Source organism: Malania oleifera, chromosome 1 (genome assembly GCF_029873635.1).
Source record: "Malania oleifera isolate guangnan ecotype guangnan chromosome 1, ASM2987363v1, whole genome shotgun sequence".
NCBI lineage: Eukaryota > Viridiplantae > Streptophyta > Magnoliopsida > Santalales > Ximeniaceae > Malania > Malania oleifera.
In genome coordinates this window covers 149,428,577-149,446,704 of record NC_080417.1, presented here as the reverse complement: position 1 = coordinate 149,446,704, position 18,128 = coordinate 149,428,577, and the positions used below count along the sequence as shown (strand labels likewise).

The following is an 18,128-nucleotide window of genomic DNA, read 5'->3' as shown; positions in this document are numbered from 1 at the left end:
TGAAAGACTGTGGTTACAGAAACTCTTCGAAGAGTTACAAATTCCAGTGAAATTTTTTATCAAACTCTATTATAACAACAAAGCAGTCATTAATATCTCTCTCAATCCAATTCAACATCATAGGACTAAACATGTGAAAGTGGACTGACATTTTATCAAAGAAAAGGTTGAAGAAGGAGTCATTTGTATGACTTGTGTACCTACCAAAAAACAAATTGCAAACATCTTTACTAAAGGGTTAGCATGACAGAACTTTGATAATTTCATTGCCTAGTTGAATATGATTAATATCTATGATCCAACTTGAGAGAGAGTGTTGAAATCCTGAGTATCCTTGTATATTGAGTAAATTAGGAAAGTAGTATATGTAGAAGATTATATATTATTCTGTAGGGAAATTATTTACTTATATTGATTATATTATATATTGTAAGATTGGGATGTACAAAATATTCAATCAAAAGAATACAAAAATTCCATTCTGTTTTCAGGTGCCATCAAGGTCGGCTCAGATGAGAGTTTGAAAATGTAAGTGGTGGCAGAAAAGGTGGGGAGGCTGAAGGTGGTGGAGGGAAGTAGATGGGAACTGAATCTGATTTTTAAGTCACTATCTATTACATCTCAAAACTATATAATTTTATTTTCAATCCATTCTTTTCTCAATGTACATCAAAACCAAACAAACAAATGGATTGCGCCATTTTCCCCAACATACAAATTCACCAAATACCAACAAAACAAAACAAAGGCAAGCTTTAGAATTTCCAGCTGAAGAACTCAAGATTACAATGCTAAATATAATTATACAATAAATAATAAGCGCTATTACAAGTATATAGGAATGCCAAGCACTAAAACACCCACATAAAAAATAAAATTACCAGACCTCTACCCTGACCCACCCGGCCTCGCCGCCTAGATCGGCAACTAAAGAACATGAAAAGGCCTCAGTTCACCAGCATATGATCAAATCCTCCCCCTGCCTGAATGGCAGCAACTCGATTTCCCTGGATGTTGTGAAGCAACTGTTGCAGCCATCTCCTTGTGGTTGGATCTTCCTGGAACACGAACATCATGTTTAAACGGAAATGCTCCCAACCCAAAATGGAAATAAGCATTGTTCTACTATTGATTGATTAAATGAGACAATTTATTCCACAAATATCGATCATGAGAATTAGAGACTATGCCATGACAATATATACCGCCGTAAGGCTCCTAAAAAACAGATTAGGAGAAGCTGATTGTTATATACTTATATCATGTCGTACCAATTATTATATTACATTTATATAATAAATATATACCATGTGATGTAGCTAAAGATTACCAATCCCTGCTGGATTCCTTGGAGCAGTACAAGTTTTTTCAGTACACCCTGGTTTAATTGGCCCCCAAACAGCAACCTCCCACAAAACCCAGATTGGATCCCTTGACCCAACCCATCTCGTGGAGGAGCAATGCCATTATGCCCAAAGGCACAGCAGGATCAGTACAAGTAAAAACTGTAAATTTCACAAATACTTACACGAAGGCAACTACTAAAGGTGGCATCCTTCAACATATCTGGAAGGCAGTTTCTCAACGCATCACAAGCTCTGAATTATACAAGGACCAGAAATTATGTTATCATAAACATCCATGGGAGAGTACGAGAGTAGGGGGAAAGTTAGAAAGACGATGGCTCAAGCATGAGATTGGTTTAACCAACCAACCTTGGATTATCAGACAATCGAAGATAACATCGAATAATATGTTTCAGCAACCTTGATGAGGGTTGTTCAGCAAGTGCAGCAACCATATTCCCCAAAACCCGACCTACTGCAAAAAATCGCTCTGCTGTAGTACAAATATAATCCAAACCAACATCATCTAACAGAATCTTCTGAACTATGAATGTAGCAACCTGCAAGTGTGAATCTTTCAATCAAATTTCTAGGAACCCAAAAGCCTAACAAGATAGGACATAAAATTGGGACATTCCAACAAATACATGTTTATGTGATTGATCATTTAATGCATTTTTTTCCTTTTCCCGAAACAATGTCGGCATTCTTCAAAATAACTTGAATGTATTTTGCTGCTGCTTCAATAGAAAGTCAAACTTTCTCACAGTCTATAACGACAATTATAAATATGGCAGAATCTAACAAGAAATTATAATAATTTTCTAACAATAGAAATCTAGTTAGAAAATTTATTCCATGAAATTTTCCTCCATTAAATTTTTAACAGAAGATTAATCGAAGAAGATTGAAAATGAAACCAATCACAGGTTATTTGTGAATTTTTTTTTTTTTTTTTTTTTCACATTTGTGAGCATATTTACGTAGATATATATTGCCATCAGGCATCTTGGCTTTTTCCAAAGCCTACTGCCCGACATGTTTTACCTGAAGATTACTTGTGTTAGATTACCCTTGTGGCATACATCTCATACTATGCACAAGAGATCAAGATCAATACCATATCAAAATGATCATGACAACTAATCAATCAAGCAGACATTCTTTTATGGTAGATGTCAGACCCTTGATTACTTTTGACACTGCCAAGGCGTGCGGTGGTGTTAACTCATATGCCAAGGTATTGTCAAAAGATGTCATGGGTTACCTTGTAGGATTTGGAGTACCGACATCCTATGTTGCAACTCACATGGTCAGAGATGGACGCGGTTTGGGGCCATAGTCTTTGTCAAGTTTGCTACAATAGCTGGTTACAATTGGTGTTCCCTGATGGCTAACTGGGGTACATGTTAAGTGCCTCAATGTCATATGATGCATGCTAATGTGTGGGAAATGTCATGGTTAAAGGGAAATTGTGCATGACACAAGAAGTTGACCTGCAGGGTTGACGTTTTGATCAAGATAGGGCAGTTTCTTGATAGTTTTCCTTGTAAAGGCTGACATGCATGCTTGTCTGAAGGATAACTCGTGGTTTGACTTGCGCCAACATTCCTAGCCACAAATATGTCAACATAGTTGGTTATGCCTTGTTGGCAAATGTTGGCTGTGTCCAGTTGGGATTGTCTACTGCTGACCCGACCAAGATAGGGCAGTTTCTTGATAGTTTTCCTTGTAAGGGCTGACATGCATGCTTGTTTGAAGGATAACTCATGGTTTGACACCAGCAAGATTCCTAGCCACAAATATGTCGACATAGTTGGTTATGCCTTGTTGGCAAATGTTGGCTGCCTCTAGTTGGTATTGTCTACAGCTGACCCTAGACAGTGTTGTGGGTGTCAATTGTATAAATTGACATGTGATGTGGCATGTAAAGTCAGAGGAAATTCAGGGTTGGCATTCCTGCACGTCTTGAATGAGTAATCCTTGTCTTGAATAAGAATAAAGGTTGGGAGGTGTTACTCCTATAAACCAATTGCCTTGTGTATGTCATACTCTCTTTTTACACGTTTGCAGGATAACCCAACAAATTTGATTGTGCCATTGAATAACCAAGTGAAACTTGGTGCCATCAGTGCCAAGGAGTAGTGTGAAAACTTAGACCCCATGACAGTAAATTTGGGTCATTGGCATTCATTGCCATAGTAAGCCTCCAAATAAGCCAGCATACCTGAATAAACCTACAATCACCTTTGGCAATGCATACAGCTTGTTAACCATGCAAAGATGTTATAATGGGAGGGCAACAGTTCTTTAAAAAATCGACTTGAGAATGAAGATCTTCCATGAAAGAATGCTGTTTTAAGAATAGAACCATAAAACACATTTAAAAACATGTACTTTTTTTTCTATGAACGTGAATTATGCCAATAAAAAAATAATAATAAGCATTTATGGTCAATCTTTTGTATTCTAGTAAGACTTTGCCATACCTAGAACTAAAATTATTCCAGATTTTAAAGAGGCAAGTATTTGCCACATAGTGCGACAAATAGAAGCTACAAAACACTACAGAAATTACCAAAAAATAAACAAGGAAATAAAACACTCAACTGTTTTGGACAACTCACTGCCCATCTCCATGGTTCGCAGGCATAAAGGTATAATTTCTGTTGAGAGAAGGAAACTAATAACTTCTGTATCATCAACCTGGAAAAAAAATGAACAAAAAAGGTTTATTTTTAAGATACTCAAAATCACAAATGCACTAACATAGGAAAGTTGAAAAAATATAAAAAGTTGGAAAACAATAGGAAAGATTTGATTTCAAGATACTCAAACTTGGAAACAATAAAAATATATTTACTAACTTTACAACATTTGGAAAACAGGAAAGCAAGTTGGCATTTTTGTAATCCTTTGAGAAACAAGAAACAGAAACTGATTAATTGTTTTCAACAACCAAACACGCCCTAAACATCAACGTGTTTACACATTAATAATAATAATAATATATGCCATGAAATATACAATCAGTAAGGCAATATACCTTCACTAGAGCACCAATGACACCCAAGCTAGTAAGCCTCAAGTACTCAAAAGGCCTCGACTTGCTTGTTGTATTGAGGAAAGGGTATAGATATAAAGGTATATGGGCTGCAAAAGATAAGTTCAGCATATCATCTTAATAAATTTCAAAATCTAAATAAAATGCATGCCTCTCCCTAAAGATATAGCTGTTGATTTAATTTTTTCGTTAAATAAAATCACTAAAGAAATAAAGGAAAAATACAAGAAACAGAGAACAAGATGTCCTAGAGAAAAACTAAAAAAAACAGTTACAAAAAGGCAGCCTTCCAATCATTTTGCAAGTCAAAAAAGAAATTCCCCAAACACCCCCAAATCAATCACCAAAAAGGGGAGCAAGAAAAGAAAATGTATCCCATAATAAATATGATGACATTAGCACCCTAAAAATCCTCACTCCTCTTTATTTATAATAATATCCATAAAATAGCATGAAAAGCACTCCACAAAACTGTACCATTCCAAAATCACAAAATTTCACCAACATGAAGTCATCTACTGTTGGGATCACTCTCAAGCCTCACCAAACAAAGAAAACAGTGTTGCCCAAAGGTGTCTCACCACCCAACAATGTAAAGAAAAAAAAATGCTCATTTTATTCATTAGACTCAAAACACATCATGAAAATATCCAGATTGATCGTCTTAATCTGAAACAAGTCATTAGTATTAAACCTATTGAGACTTGAGACACAGTCCAAGTGACGGTATTTAATCTTAAAAGGAATCCTAGCCTTCCAAATAACATTTTCCAATAGAAAATGATAAGAAGTTAATGATTTTTTTAGATAATCAATTCTATTAAAATAACATAATTATAGTAGAAAAGATTTCAATACATGAATGAGAAAAGATTTAGAAGAATGGCAACCTGAATATCCCTCATCAGCCAAATAAGTAAATTAGCTAGCGTTAAAAAAAAGGGCATCCCCAAGAAAGAGAGGCCCCCCTCCAAAGAATAAAAAGTAACAGGGTGTTATAAACAGAAGAGAGCCTAAAAGGGCAAGGTACCAAAGCTGCTTGTTTGACCCACACACACATCTTCCCAAAACTGAATACTGTTGCCATTGCCAACTCATAAATGGGCAAGAGGAAAAAATAAATAAACAAATGGGAAACATGAGATACAAACTTCCAAAGGCTCGTATGAGAAGCACACTACCTCTTAACATCACACCCATTATGAATACCATACTTCTTATAACCTCATGCCAAAGGGAATCAACTTCTAAGAGAAACCCCCATAACCATTGTCCCACTAGAAATATGTTCTCAGACATCAAACTACCAAGTTCCATGTCCCCTTATAATTTCGGCCTCCAGACCACATCGAAACCAACAAGATGATCCCTCATACTATCTCGTACTCTCAAGTACCAAAACAATAACAATCCCCCACAATCTTCTACAATCACGAGAGACTAAAAAGGCTTGGTTTGTTGTTGTTGTTGTTGGTCTTCTATAATCAATCTCTCAGCAACAGTAGCTGAGATTCTAAGAAGGGGCAAAAAGAAGATGGGGGATATTAGAAAGATGAGTACTTATATGAGTAATATGACACCCAAAAGACTTGTAGGCCTAGTTCCAACCCTCTAATATCTTACCCACTTGATCACCTAGTCCCAAAAGGTCATAAATCTAGGATTGACTCTTAAAAGAACAGCCAAATAAGATAAAGGCCAAGACAAAATAATACACCCAGATAAACATAAACTCTTCTAATTTGCAAGAATCCATATTAATGCCAGCTACACCACTCCTAAGACTTTTTCTTTTCTTTTCAAATAACAAAACTTATTAATGCAAGAAAATAAATTGCAAGAAAAAGAGGACACGCCATCATCCTTTTTAGCAAAAACAAAAGTAAGTAATTACGTCAATGCTGGCTTCCAATCCCTCTGAATATCGGTTAGCAAAATACCCTTGCCCTATGTTTGGGAGAGGCCCTGGATTTGGATTTGTGTGGATTTAGATAAAATTAATACAAAATTGTATTGAATTTTGTCCAAATCCACTCAAATCCAAATTCAAGGCCTAAAATCCGTGCTCCCAAATGCAGAGTTAAAACCCCAAAAAGAACAAGCCCAAAATGCAGCCAAGAATGAAGCCTTCTCCCAAATCAAATGCATTGGAGTCTTTTGGTCTCAGAATATCCTGGCATTACTTGTTCTCTTAGACATGTTGATCTTTCTTCCCGAAATATTCTGAGATTGTTAACAGAACAAGAAGCTTGCAGCATTTCAACATTATCCTCTAAACACAAACTGAAGACGAGACTACCTCATCCCTACCTACTGTAAACCCTTTAATCACCCCTAGGGCCCAAGCCAGCATGAATCATTCTGCTCAACATATCAACCATTATAACAGAAAAGAAGAAAGATAGTACTGTCTCAAGGCACTAAAACAATTCCCAGGCTGGCCATTCACAAATTACAATCACAAACATAGGCATTAGGCAAAGACAACAGGCAGTCTCTAATCGAATTAATCCAAACTGACCAGAAACCCTTCTCCTCAACCCTATCCAAAAATATTCCATCAAACCCTATAATTTATTTCTTATAACAAAAGAAATATATTTTGTGTGAATGTGAGAAAGATAGAGAGAGGGAGAGAAGGCTTACAAGGAATTAAGGAAATGAAGACCAAAATTCCTCAAAAAAATTAAAAAAGAGAAGGAAAATGAAAAAATAAATAAATAAAAAGAACAAAGAAGGGATGGCATTTTGGAGGTGTTTGTGTTCTCTTTCCTAGACTTCGTGGATTGAAAAGAATGCTAGAATTTTTCACACAAAATCAACTTCTGTCCATTTATTATGGGATTAAGTAGTTTTTCTTGTCTCCTTTTGGGTGCATTATTTGGGTTTCTTTCGCAGAATGTTGTTGACTGATCTCCAACAGGATTGGAGGGAGGCATTATTGCAACCATTTATTATGGTTCCTTAAGGAGGATGTCTTATTCTCAACTGTTTGAATTCCTTCTCTTTTTCTTTTAATGGTACTTTTTTATCCCAACAAACAAAATTTCCCATCATAAATTAATTGAACACTTCAAATTTGCAAGCTCCTGCGGACATTTATTTGCCTTACTATTACGACTGTTGCAATCAAACTATTAGACCAACAGGTTCAGACAACCACCATTATTTGAGCTTCAAAATCTAATTTAAAAATAACACCCCTCACACCATTCCTCTTAGCATCTACAATCAATCTATCCTTATAAAAGCACTCTGCTCTAAAGTCATTGTACCACTTAATGCTTCTTGATGCCTCTTAGATAACACCTTAGCCAAAATCTTATAAGGACTTATCTCAAAACTGACAGGCCAAAAATCCCTGAACCACCAGAATGATCCTTCTTAGGAATAACTGCAACAAAAATAGAATTCATGCTCATGCCATCAAAAGGCTCATCGCTTTCCACCTCAAAGACAGCCTTCTAAACCTCCTCAATCTCGAAAGGTCTCTCTCTAACCACAAACTCCTCAATGGGTCTCCAATCAAGCCCAACAATCTTCAACCCATCATGAATCTCCTCAGAGAACACATTTCTATAAAAGTTTGAAATCACCTCACCTATTTGCTTGTCATCTCTCCCAAAAAACCTAGAGTCTTGCTCAAGTTCTTCCTTATCCTCCACACATCAGCCACCCTATGAAATAATGTTGAGTTACATGCTTGTATTTAACCAATCTTAAGATCAACATTTATCTCCAACTAATATCCTCTCACAAAAGAATATTCAAACCATTACTCAAATGGACCCTTCTACCCCTGTCCTCCTCTTCTAACAGCTCTCACTCCTTCAATTCATCCAACCTTTTCATCTCAAAATGAACGGCACTCTGCCTCTCTAAAGGTCTTCAAAAGTCAATTCATTCCATATTTTCACTTTTTTTTTCACAAACATAACTTTTTCATAAATTTGAAACCTGCCCACCCTGAACCTAACACTCTTTTCACCAAGTTTCAATGTTACTCCTAAAAGAGTGATGGATCAACTAGATAATGTCAAATCTTAAGGGAATGGGACCCATGTAACCGGGTTAGGATCCAACAGCACTAGGAGTCGTCTGAAATAGGTCTAACCAAAACATCCTCAACATCATTTCGAAAAAAACTCTTCAACTGGGTGGTAACGCAATTGGCTAGTGCACAGGTCTCATAACTATGGAGTTGCAGGGTGAAGCCTCTCTCACCCAATTCGAAAACAACTCTTCCAAATCATGATTAATTGTTAAACAAAAATCTAGCAATGTGAGTGGAAACCTACCTATCTTCTGTACCCCCAAATGTAGACCAAGGAATATAACGACAATCAAAAATCAAATTTCTCATATTATTTTCCCTCACCGACAAAACCCCCCCCCCCCCCCCCAAAAAAAAAAAAAAAAACAAAAAGAGGGCACCACCTCAGATTAGTGACAACAATGCCCAAGAAGGCTGGCTGGCTCATTAAAAAAGAAAAAGGAATAGGAGAACGAGTAGACGAATGGACATTAACCACCACTTCCCAAAGCCCCTAACACAGACAATGAATAAATTGCATGAATACAATTTCTAATAAAAGCAACCATAGTATCCCACAAAATCATTATATCCCCAAACACTCACAAAAAAAGGGAGGAAGACCAAATCATTGAACCTAGATTCCCATATACTACTCACTAAAAAACATCCACTTCTGCCAATTTTGACTCTTGAAGTAACAAAACATTAGGAATAACCTTAAAAACGCTAAGAATCTGCAGTGCACATGTACTCCCTTTGCATTGGAAGTTAGAAAAAGCAAAACAGGAAGTTTCTATTTTGAAACTGTGCCTCCCTAAGATTAAAGATTCAATAATTAAATAACATTAACACCTAAAAGAGATCCAAGGACTTGGAAAGGGAGTATGAAGGTCTGATGATATTTCCTGATTTCATTTCACTTTAAAAATCATTTCAGTTTTCCTCAAAGAAAGAAAAATAAAGAAAAAGCCTACAAGTTTGAAAACATTAAGTCCATTTTAGCCACAAATTGAGATAGATAACACAATGCCTTTCGTTGTGATTGAGTTAATGTCCAATACATCACTGCAACATAAATAGGAGAAAACTTATTATTCACAGTTTAAGGCACCATGAACTTATGAGCTACAGCAGAAGCAGTGAAGGAATGAATAGAACTATAGACTGACGAATGTATAAGCCATTATATGTCTAATAAGATCAAGAAAATTACCATTGAGGAACAACATTCTTGTGTCTGGATGAGAAGCTACACACTACATTGAAAAATGAAGCAAAAAATACATCAAGCATTAGAAATGGCCAGTAAATTAATGCAGACAGAGAACAGAAAAAGCCCAACACAATGAATAACTCAAAAGCCATGGAGTCATGGACCAGCATTATTTTGATGAGTAACTCCATAACCAGGCTTGTATCAGGTATTTTTTGATAAATAACTCCATAATCTGGCTTCTACATCAATGCAACACAAATACAATTATCCGTGCAAATAATAACAACCTCACCTATAAGAATATTCAAAATTATAAGAATCAATAATAAAAATTGGAGAAAAAGAATGAAGAACATCTGTCATCAATATTTCAGAACGCTATGCACAAGCGGTGTTAGCTGATGATGTGATTAATATAAGGGGGAAGTCATATCCTCTTAACACATAGAGAAGTAATTAAGTTCCAAACAAATTTGAGTAGGATGCCAAACTCAAACAGAGAGACACTATGAAATGAGGAGAGAAAATAAGATTTTATCCTCATTTTATGAATCTAAATTACAAAAAAAAAAAAGATTTAAAATTCGAAAATTAAAAATCATTGAACATATAATCACTTTTGAAAGCATGCTATCTGCAGAAAAAGAAAAGAAAAAAGGAGGGAGGCAGAAGGAAAGCATTTATTTGTCCATATTAAGACAAACTCCAACAAAATGCAACTTACTGGAGATATTCTTTAAGCAGAACCAGGAAAAAAAAATGGCATTTAACCTATCTACCAAAGGAAGAGTTTGTAAGAATGTTAATTTTGAGAGGCATGCTCAAGACTGGGAGTTCAAATCATTCTCAAACATTTTATAACTCCTACACGAGATAAATATTGATAATCAAGGGGAGCAAAGAATTAGGGGGCCAACCAAGGCATGCTGCTTCACATGGAAGTCCTACTAAAATGAGGTTGTTTGAGCAGAAAGAGATGGGGACTTTTCCTTCCAAGAATATCTGGAATTCAACAAGCCCTAGCAAAGTAGGCTTGGTACTTGGGAAGACGCATGGAAAGGATCTTAACAATTGCTGCAAAAGAGGGTAGATCTTGACTAACAGAGTAACAGACACTATGTTTGCAAGGAAAATGAGGAATCAATTCAGCACTTCTTTTTGCATTTTCCAGAGACATAACATTTGTGGGATGTGGCTTGAGTATGATGAGTCTGTATCAGGCAATTTTGGGTTCAATAATTCAAGAGTTTTGTGCTTGGACAGGTGTGACGCCTTGCTAAGTGGGATATACAGTTCTTAGCCTAAGCCTTGAAGGGAATTGAATTGTCTATTTTAATTTATATAGATAATACTAAAGTGGTTAAATTGCTTTCTTTTTTTGGTTTAGTCGAAACATTGTTATAGAAGATCAGGTTATGCTTTATTTCATTTTCTCCGTGCCTGATTTCATTGATTTTTCACCTTGTAATGAGCTGATGGGCATGGGTTGGCAAACCCTTGGTACCCTTTAGATGTTTCTCTTATCAAATAAATAAATAAATAAAAGGGTGTCCCCGGGCCATAAGGCTCCCCACTTTGCAAGAGTAAAGGGAGGGTCATCACAGTGCACGCAGCCTTACCCCTACTTTTATGTAGAGAGGCTGTTTCCTTGGACTCAAACCCATGACACAAAAAATCAACCTTACAGTTGATCCAAGGCCCGCCCTCAAATAAATATATAAATAAATAAATAGAATAGGAAACAACAACAACTGACCTGAAGAAGGGCAAGAGCATTGCAAACACGGTTTGATTGCGCTGGAGTTAGGTTTGGAGGCGACAGAACAGGGTATATTGACACTATCTCCTGCAAGAAGTGAAAACGTTCGACATCCATCAATAAGATAAAGTACGAGATAACATCATGAGAACCTTGTCAATGGGATAAAAAAGACAAGAACATCAAATTTTGAAAATCCAAATCCTAAAGAACAAGTACTAAAATAAAATCTTGCCTGTAGAAGGAAAACAGAAAAAGAATACTGTACTACATTAAACTCACAAGTCAGAACACTCATACATGTGGAAGTAGCAAATTAAATAAATAAATAAAAACTAAGCATATCTATGCTAGGTAAACCATAGTAGTCAAATTGAGACTTAAATCACAAGTCAAAAATCTCAATTTCAGGAATTGAGAATCAAGAGTTGAATTAATTTGAATCGTAAGATTCAATACAAATTTCCAAAACCGATTCCAAATGGCATGCATATACTGATATACATACAAAATCAAAAATTTTTAAACAAATTTAAAAAAAATAAAAAGGTAAAACACATTCAAATTTTAACAATAAAAAATTTGTATTTCATGTGAATGATTTCTCTAATCAATAAAAAGTTAAAGAATCAAAAATAATTATTAAAAAGTTTAATTTTATGTTGTTTAAGGCATGGTTTAAAACCCAGACCGGTTACCAACTGGGTAAAATCACTTGGTCGGTTGGGCCAGCAAGTTCAGACCATTTTTAGTCAACATTCTCTCTCCTCAGTGTTCCTAAAATGTCCTCAACCTTACAAGTTGTCATTTATTATCAAACAAGGATACAAAAATTTTCTAATAAAATAATTTTAATTTTAAAATTTTCAAACATTTTTTAACTCTCCATTATCTCCATTAACATCCCCATTGCCTACATAACTTCAACTCTTTCCAGAAAGTGAGGGTTGTTAATAACAATTGCACTGTGTGCCCACAAAAAGTGTGTTGTGTGAATATATACAAAAACATTTTTTTTATGAGTCGTACTAGTAAAAACATCAGCAAAAAAACCAAAATAAACTTTGTACTACTTTTTTTATCATTAAAATATTTTTAAAACATATTATTTAATTTTATTAAATATATAATTACATACACAAAAAACCATATGAGAATACAGATATTTATTATTTTCTGGGAATTATAACACTAAGTACAACTTGGTGCAGTGGTAAGCAGGTTGTCCCATCCATCTTGAGGCTTTGTGTTCAAGCCCCCTTGCTCAGTCCCAAGTAAATTTCCTCTCTTTTTTGTTGTATAAAGCACCGAGTCAACTCATCCGGTTCACCAGGTCCAGGTCTGGCTGGGCTGCCTTTGACCAGGTTGACTCTGATTCTATACAAATCCAGTTTCATGCCATCACCAGAGCCCAGCCAAAGGCCTAGTTCCAGTCCAATCCGGTTTGACTAGATGGTCCAATCTGGGTTTCAAAACCATGGACTAAAGGAGATATCAACAAAAAATAATAAAGAACTGAACTTTTCATCTTTATCAACAATAAAATCATATTTCATGCATACGTTTCTCTAATTAAAAAGGAAACCAAAAAAAAAAAAAGAGAAACTTACAACAGAACTAATAAATAACTGAACAAGTCAACAAACAACTAAAGGAAAACAACATTTGAATCTTAACAACACAGTGAAATGTGAATACCACCCCAGCCGACCAGTGATTAGCCCCATATTCTCAATGGCAAAACAGTATACTCCTCCAAGAATGAAGAATGACTTTCTGTGAATGCAACAGGAGACCTAAAGTTCTGTTTTTTCCTCTTTCTCAGCACAGAACTGACATAGAGGACGAATGGAAGACAATGGGTAAAAAAAAAAAAAAACAATTAAAAAAGAGCTGTTTTGGTGTTTTAAACCAGTCCAATCTCACTGGATGTAACAGATTCAGAATCCTGTGAATCATCGATTCAAATTGATTCATTAGATTCTAGGGGTGAATCACCAATTTGATTGTTTTTCTATTCTCTAGTAAGAATCGAATCCATTTGGTGTGGAGTTAAAACAAATCATATGATATCAATCCATAATTCTAAGATTCTAACAACTACAATGTAAATTAAGGATATGTCTCCAGGAGCATATTAAAACTGAAATTGCTAATATTTGTTGTTATGTCTGCTCCACAGGAGACCTTTCTTCCCCTATTCTTGTCCACTCAGTTATATAAGTCTTTACCTAGAAGCTCATGATATCAAAACCATGGGAGATATCAAATTTTTTTTCTCACTAGATGCTTCCAACAATCTCAATTAAGGAAAGGTACGGAAAAAAACATGAGAATTTATTTACAGAGATAAATAACATTAGAGATTTAATAATGAAATAACTTCATGAATGACAAAGGAGAAGAAGGCACAAAAAAATTAAACCAAAATAAATATAAAAATGAACCACATAGAGCATACCTGTAAGAGTGCAGCAATAGTACCAAAAGAATTCCATAATAATGGTGCCAAATCTTGAAATAATTCTCTCTTCTAAAAATGAAAACATAGAAAGATGAGCTTATTAGGCATACTCAAAGAGTGGCACTATCACATTAAAGCTACATTTGGTTTGCTGAATGTCTATTCCTACAAATAGAACAGTCACAATAAAAGAATTTGACTATTTAAAAAAGATGTGTCAGAAAGCAATTGACAATGAGAATTTTTTTTTATGAATCCATAATGTGGAACAGAAAAGGAACGACCATTCTCAAATTTCACCAATGCTAATTCTAAATGTGGATAGAATTACACAAGATTTCGCACAAGTGACTCTTTTCTAAATTATTATACTACATACAACTGGTATAACATTCCTCCTTGCTCTATTCTATTCTTAGGAAAAAACATCCCAAAAAACCTCAAAGAAGTCAAGATATCACAAAATTTGTGAGTTAAGCATGAAGTCGTCAAAACACAAACTTAAACCTCTGCTTTATTTCCACCAGTTTTCCTCGTGTTCCACGATAAAATAAGATGATGATCGTTTCCTCAAAGCTGTTAAACAAAGCTACAGCGTGATTGAAACTGGAAACCACCAAATTGACATAAAACCCCCAACTTTCTTATTTATTATGCCTTAGTACAAAACCATCGCCGATAAAAACCCTAGGTCTCAAAGCAAACATCCAATAGATACACCGAAAAAAGTATTGCAGACAGATAGATAAACCAATACCTTAGAGAGTTCGAGTAGAGCGTTCTCTCTGAGATCGGGGTTGCTGAGCTCGTAGACTAGGTGTTCGGCCGACGCCATTTTTCGATCCTTGTTCGCCTGAGCTCCGGCAGCGTTTGCCGCCGCCGCTGCAGCAGCGGCTGCAGCCGCGGCCGAGGCCCCAGGACCGCCGAACGGAGCGTTCATTGACAGGGATTGCGGCAGATTCGACATTGATGGACGCTAAAGAATCGAAAGGCCTAAGCTTTCCTTCAGTTTTCCTCAGGCTCTCGCCCTTTATTTCCGGCGAGAGAAAGCCAGCATATTAATGCTGACGACGTGGGGCAGGCCTGAGGGACGTACTTCCACGTGCCTCCCATGCGCGTAGGTTTTTGTTTGGTTTTGATTTAAAATTTATAATTTTTCGGTTCGACCAATATAACAACTATAATTATCAAATTGTACTGATATTCAATATATATATATAATACGTAAAATTTTAATAATTTTAATATAAAAAAGTTGCATTGATGTAAGATTCATTCTTAAATTTGTATTTTAAGTATTTTAGATTAAATATATATATTATTTGTAGTGACTTCAAAATTTTGAATTATACTTAAAATTCGATTCAATAAACTAGTAAAAATTCGTAATAGCCAGTTAATCAAATTATAAATAATTTAATTCTTGTTCTCAATTTTTACTTTTTATTGAGCCGAAACTTCAATTCGATTAATGGCTCGAGGGTAATGGGTCGGTAAAAATTGAATCACGTTCATCCCTAGTTTGTACACACGAAAAATTATTAAAATTAATTAGCCTAATCAAGTCATATTTTAAACAATCAATCATATTTTTAAAAGTTTTAAATGATTTTTAACTATATGACATGTTTATATTGCTTAACCTAATAATTTTTTAGACGTGACATTATCAAATAGGTGGGGCCCACTCTATTCACTCATTCAGATCTCGTCTTGTGAGTTTGTGATACTCAACCTAGTTTGCCTAGCCACTTAATTATATTTTTAACTTTTAACAAATTTAAGAAAATTTAATTTAATTTTCAATTGGGGATGTGATAGTTTAATTTCCACCCATATAAGAAATTATTAAATTAATTAGTCTAATCACATATACTTTAAACAATCAATCATTATTTAAATTTCAAATAATTTTTAATTGTATGACATATTAATATTACTCAAGCTAATAATTTTTTTCACGAATCAAACAAATGGGACTCATTTTATTCATTGGTCAAATCCTGTCTTGTGAGTTTGTGATACTCAACAGTTTCCTAGTTTGCCTAGCCAATTAATTATATTTTTTAATTTTTAATAAATTTAACAAAATTTGATTTTAACTCGTAATGATTAATTTAAAATAATTTTAAATTTGAGGATGTAATAGACAACCTGTCTTAATAATTTTTTATTCAACAGGGGATATAGTGGGTCTCACAGGTGTTTGCTCTTCCTTTTTTTTTTTTTATTATTACATATGAATTTCAGTCACCAATAAGTCATTCAGACCCCCTGGTGCGGCACCAAACCTACGGATCAACGTTCTCTCCCTAGGTTTCGCTGATCAGATAAAGTCGGGAATGAGGACACTGGCTTCCATACATCAATTAGACGTTCAGTCAACCCGACCCCTAGGACACATTTTCATTATCATCCACGGTTCCCGCTGGCTCACGAAGTACTCTCACCATTCATAGTCCTCACTGGCTCACAAAGCGAACTCTTACCATCCACGGTCTCCGCTGACTCACTAAGTAAATTCTCATCATCCACGGATACCGCTGGATTTGTGAGTGTATCTACTTGAAATTGAATCCCCGATGCTCCTTCTTACGTGTTGATGTCTTTCCACCGCACCATGCACGTGGGGGGTTTGCTCTTCCCTTTCACCATATAGATTGATGTCATAATAAAAATAACATCAATGAATTTGTCCAAGCCATGTAAATTAAACTTTTAAATTATCATTTAAACACTAAGTCTTTAATATTAGTAAAAAAATCTATTAAAAAAAAAAAGTACAGTCCTATTAGTATCAACTCAAAAGAAAAACTATTATTGTAAGGTAAACATTGGTGCTCTTCAAATTCAATTGCGTTTGTGAAGGGTAAGGATTTTCTTTAGTTGTATGAAGTATTAGAGAAGTTTTAAAAAAAATTAAACTAATTTTTAAAAATTTTTGAATTTTGGATCTCCAAATAGGTTTGGTTTTGGTTCAAAATTTTTAATTATTTCAGTTATTGATTGGGTTATGGTTCTACCATTTTAATAACCATAATCAATAGAATATTATATAAAATTTTAATATTTTAAATTTTAAAAAATTGTAGTGAAAGATTCATGTTTAAATTTTATTTTCAATATTTTAAATTTACATATTGATTATTATATATATATATATATATATATATATATATTATTTGTAGTAACTTTAAAATTTTAAATTATACTAATGTGTTCAATCTGGTTCACCATTGAATATTAGTTTAGAAACTAGTTAACTCTTATAAATGGTTTGGTTTTGATTTGCATTTTTTAGCAAACAAAACTTCGATTTTGTTAACAGCTTGAAGGTAGTGGTTCGATTAACTGAACTATGCATGCCCTTAGTTTGTGCATATGAGAAATTATTAGATTAATTAGCCTAATCATGTCATATTTTATGCAATCAATTATATTTTAAAATTTATTTTAAACAATTAATCATATTTTTAATTCCAAAGGATTTTGAGCTAATTTTTTCACATGATATAATCAAACTAGCAGGGTTCACTTTATTCACTCGTTTAGATCCTATTCGTGAATCTAAAACACTCAACGGTTTCCCAATTTGCCTAACTGCTTAGTTATTTATTTAATTGTTGATTATTTTAAGAAAATTGAACTTAAACTGATAATCATTGATTATAAATGTAAAGATGTAATAAACAACCTAATTTAATAATTTTTTTACTATCGTAAGCTAAAGCATCAGTTCTCTTGAAATTCAATTGTATTCGTGAAGGGTAAGGGTTCTCCCTTTAATTGTACAAAGCAATTTTAAATGAATTTTAAAGCTCCAAATAGGTTCGGTTTTGCTTCAAAATTTTTAATTTTTTTCAATTATTGGTTCGACTTTGGTTTGATCTATTTAATAATCATAATTAACCAAATCGATGTACTATATACATAATACATATTATATCTAATATTTTATAAAATTTAACAATTTAAATTAAAAAAAATTGTATTGACTTAAGATTCATATTTAAGTTTTTATTTTGAATATTTTAAATTTACATGTTGATTATTATGAAAAATACATATATTATTTGTAATAATTTAAATTTTAAAATTATAGTTCGATTTAGTTAACCATAAAATATTGGTCTAAAAGCTAATTGTTTTAGATGGCTTGGTTTTGGTTCGCATTTCTTAGAAAACCAAAACTTCGATTCTTTTAATAGTTTGAGGGGCAAAGTTTGACTAACCAAACAAAGTA

At 34.2% G+C, this 18,128-nt stretch overlaps 1 protein-coding gene across 2 annotated transcripts; it reads right to left on the bottom strand.

The window, feature by feature from the left end:
* Positions 1-614: 614 nt before the first annotated feature.
* Positions 615-15,027, bottom strand: LOC131164386 (uncharacterized). Of its 2 annotated transcripts, none has more exons than XM_058121530.1 (9): positions 14,643-15,027; positions 13,883-13,954; positions 11,419-11,508; positions 9,660-9,702; positions 4,393-4,499; positions 3,957-4,052; positions 1,716-1,906; positions 1,529-1,598; positions 615-1,058 (listed from the first exon to the last, which is right to left on the bottom strand). In XM_058121530.1, the coding sequence occupies exons 1-9, from the start codon at positions 14,850-14,852 to the stop codon at positions 948-950; spliced, it is 990 nt and encodes a 329-aa protein (XP_057977513.1). In that variant the 5' UTR covers positions 14,853-15,027; the 3' UTR covers positions 615-947. The 2 variants fall into 2 exon arrangements, with proteins under 2 accessions (XP_057977513.1, XP_057977519.1); XM_058121536.1 differs by having other exon boundaries at positions 13,883-13,951; positions 14,643-14,934.
* Positions 15,028-18,128: the final 3,101 nt, after the last annotated feature.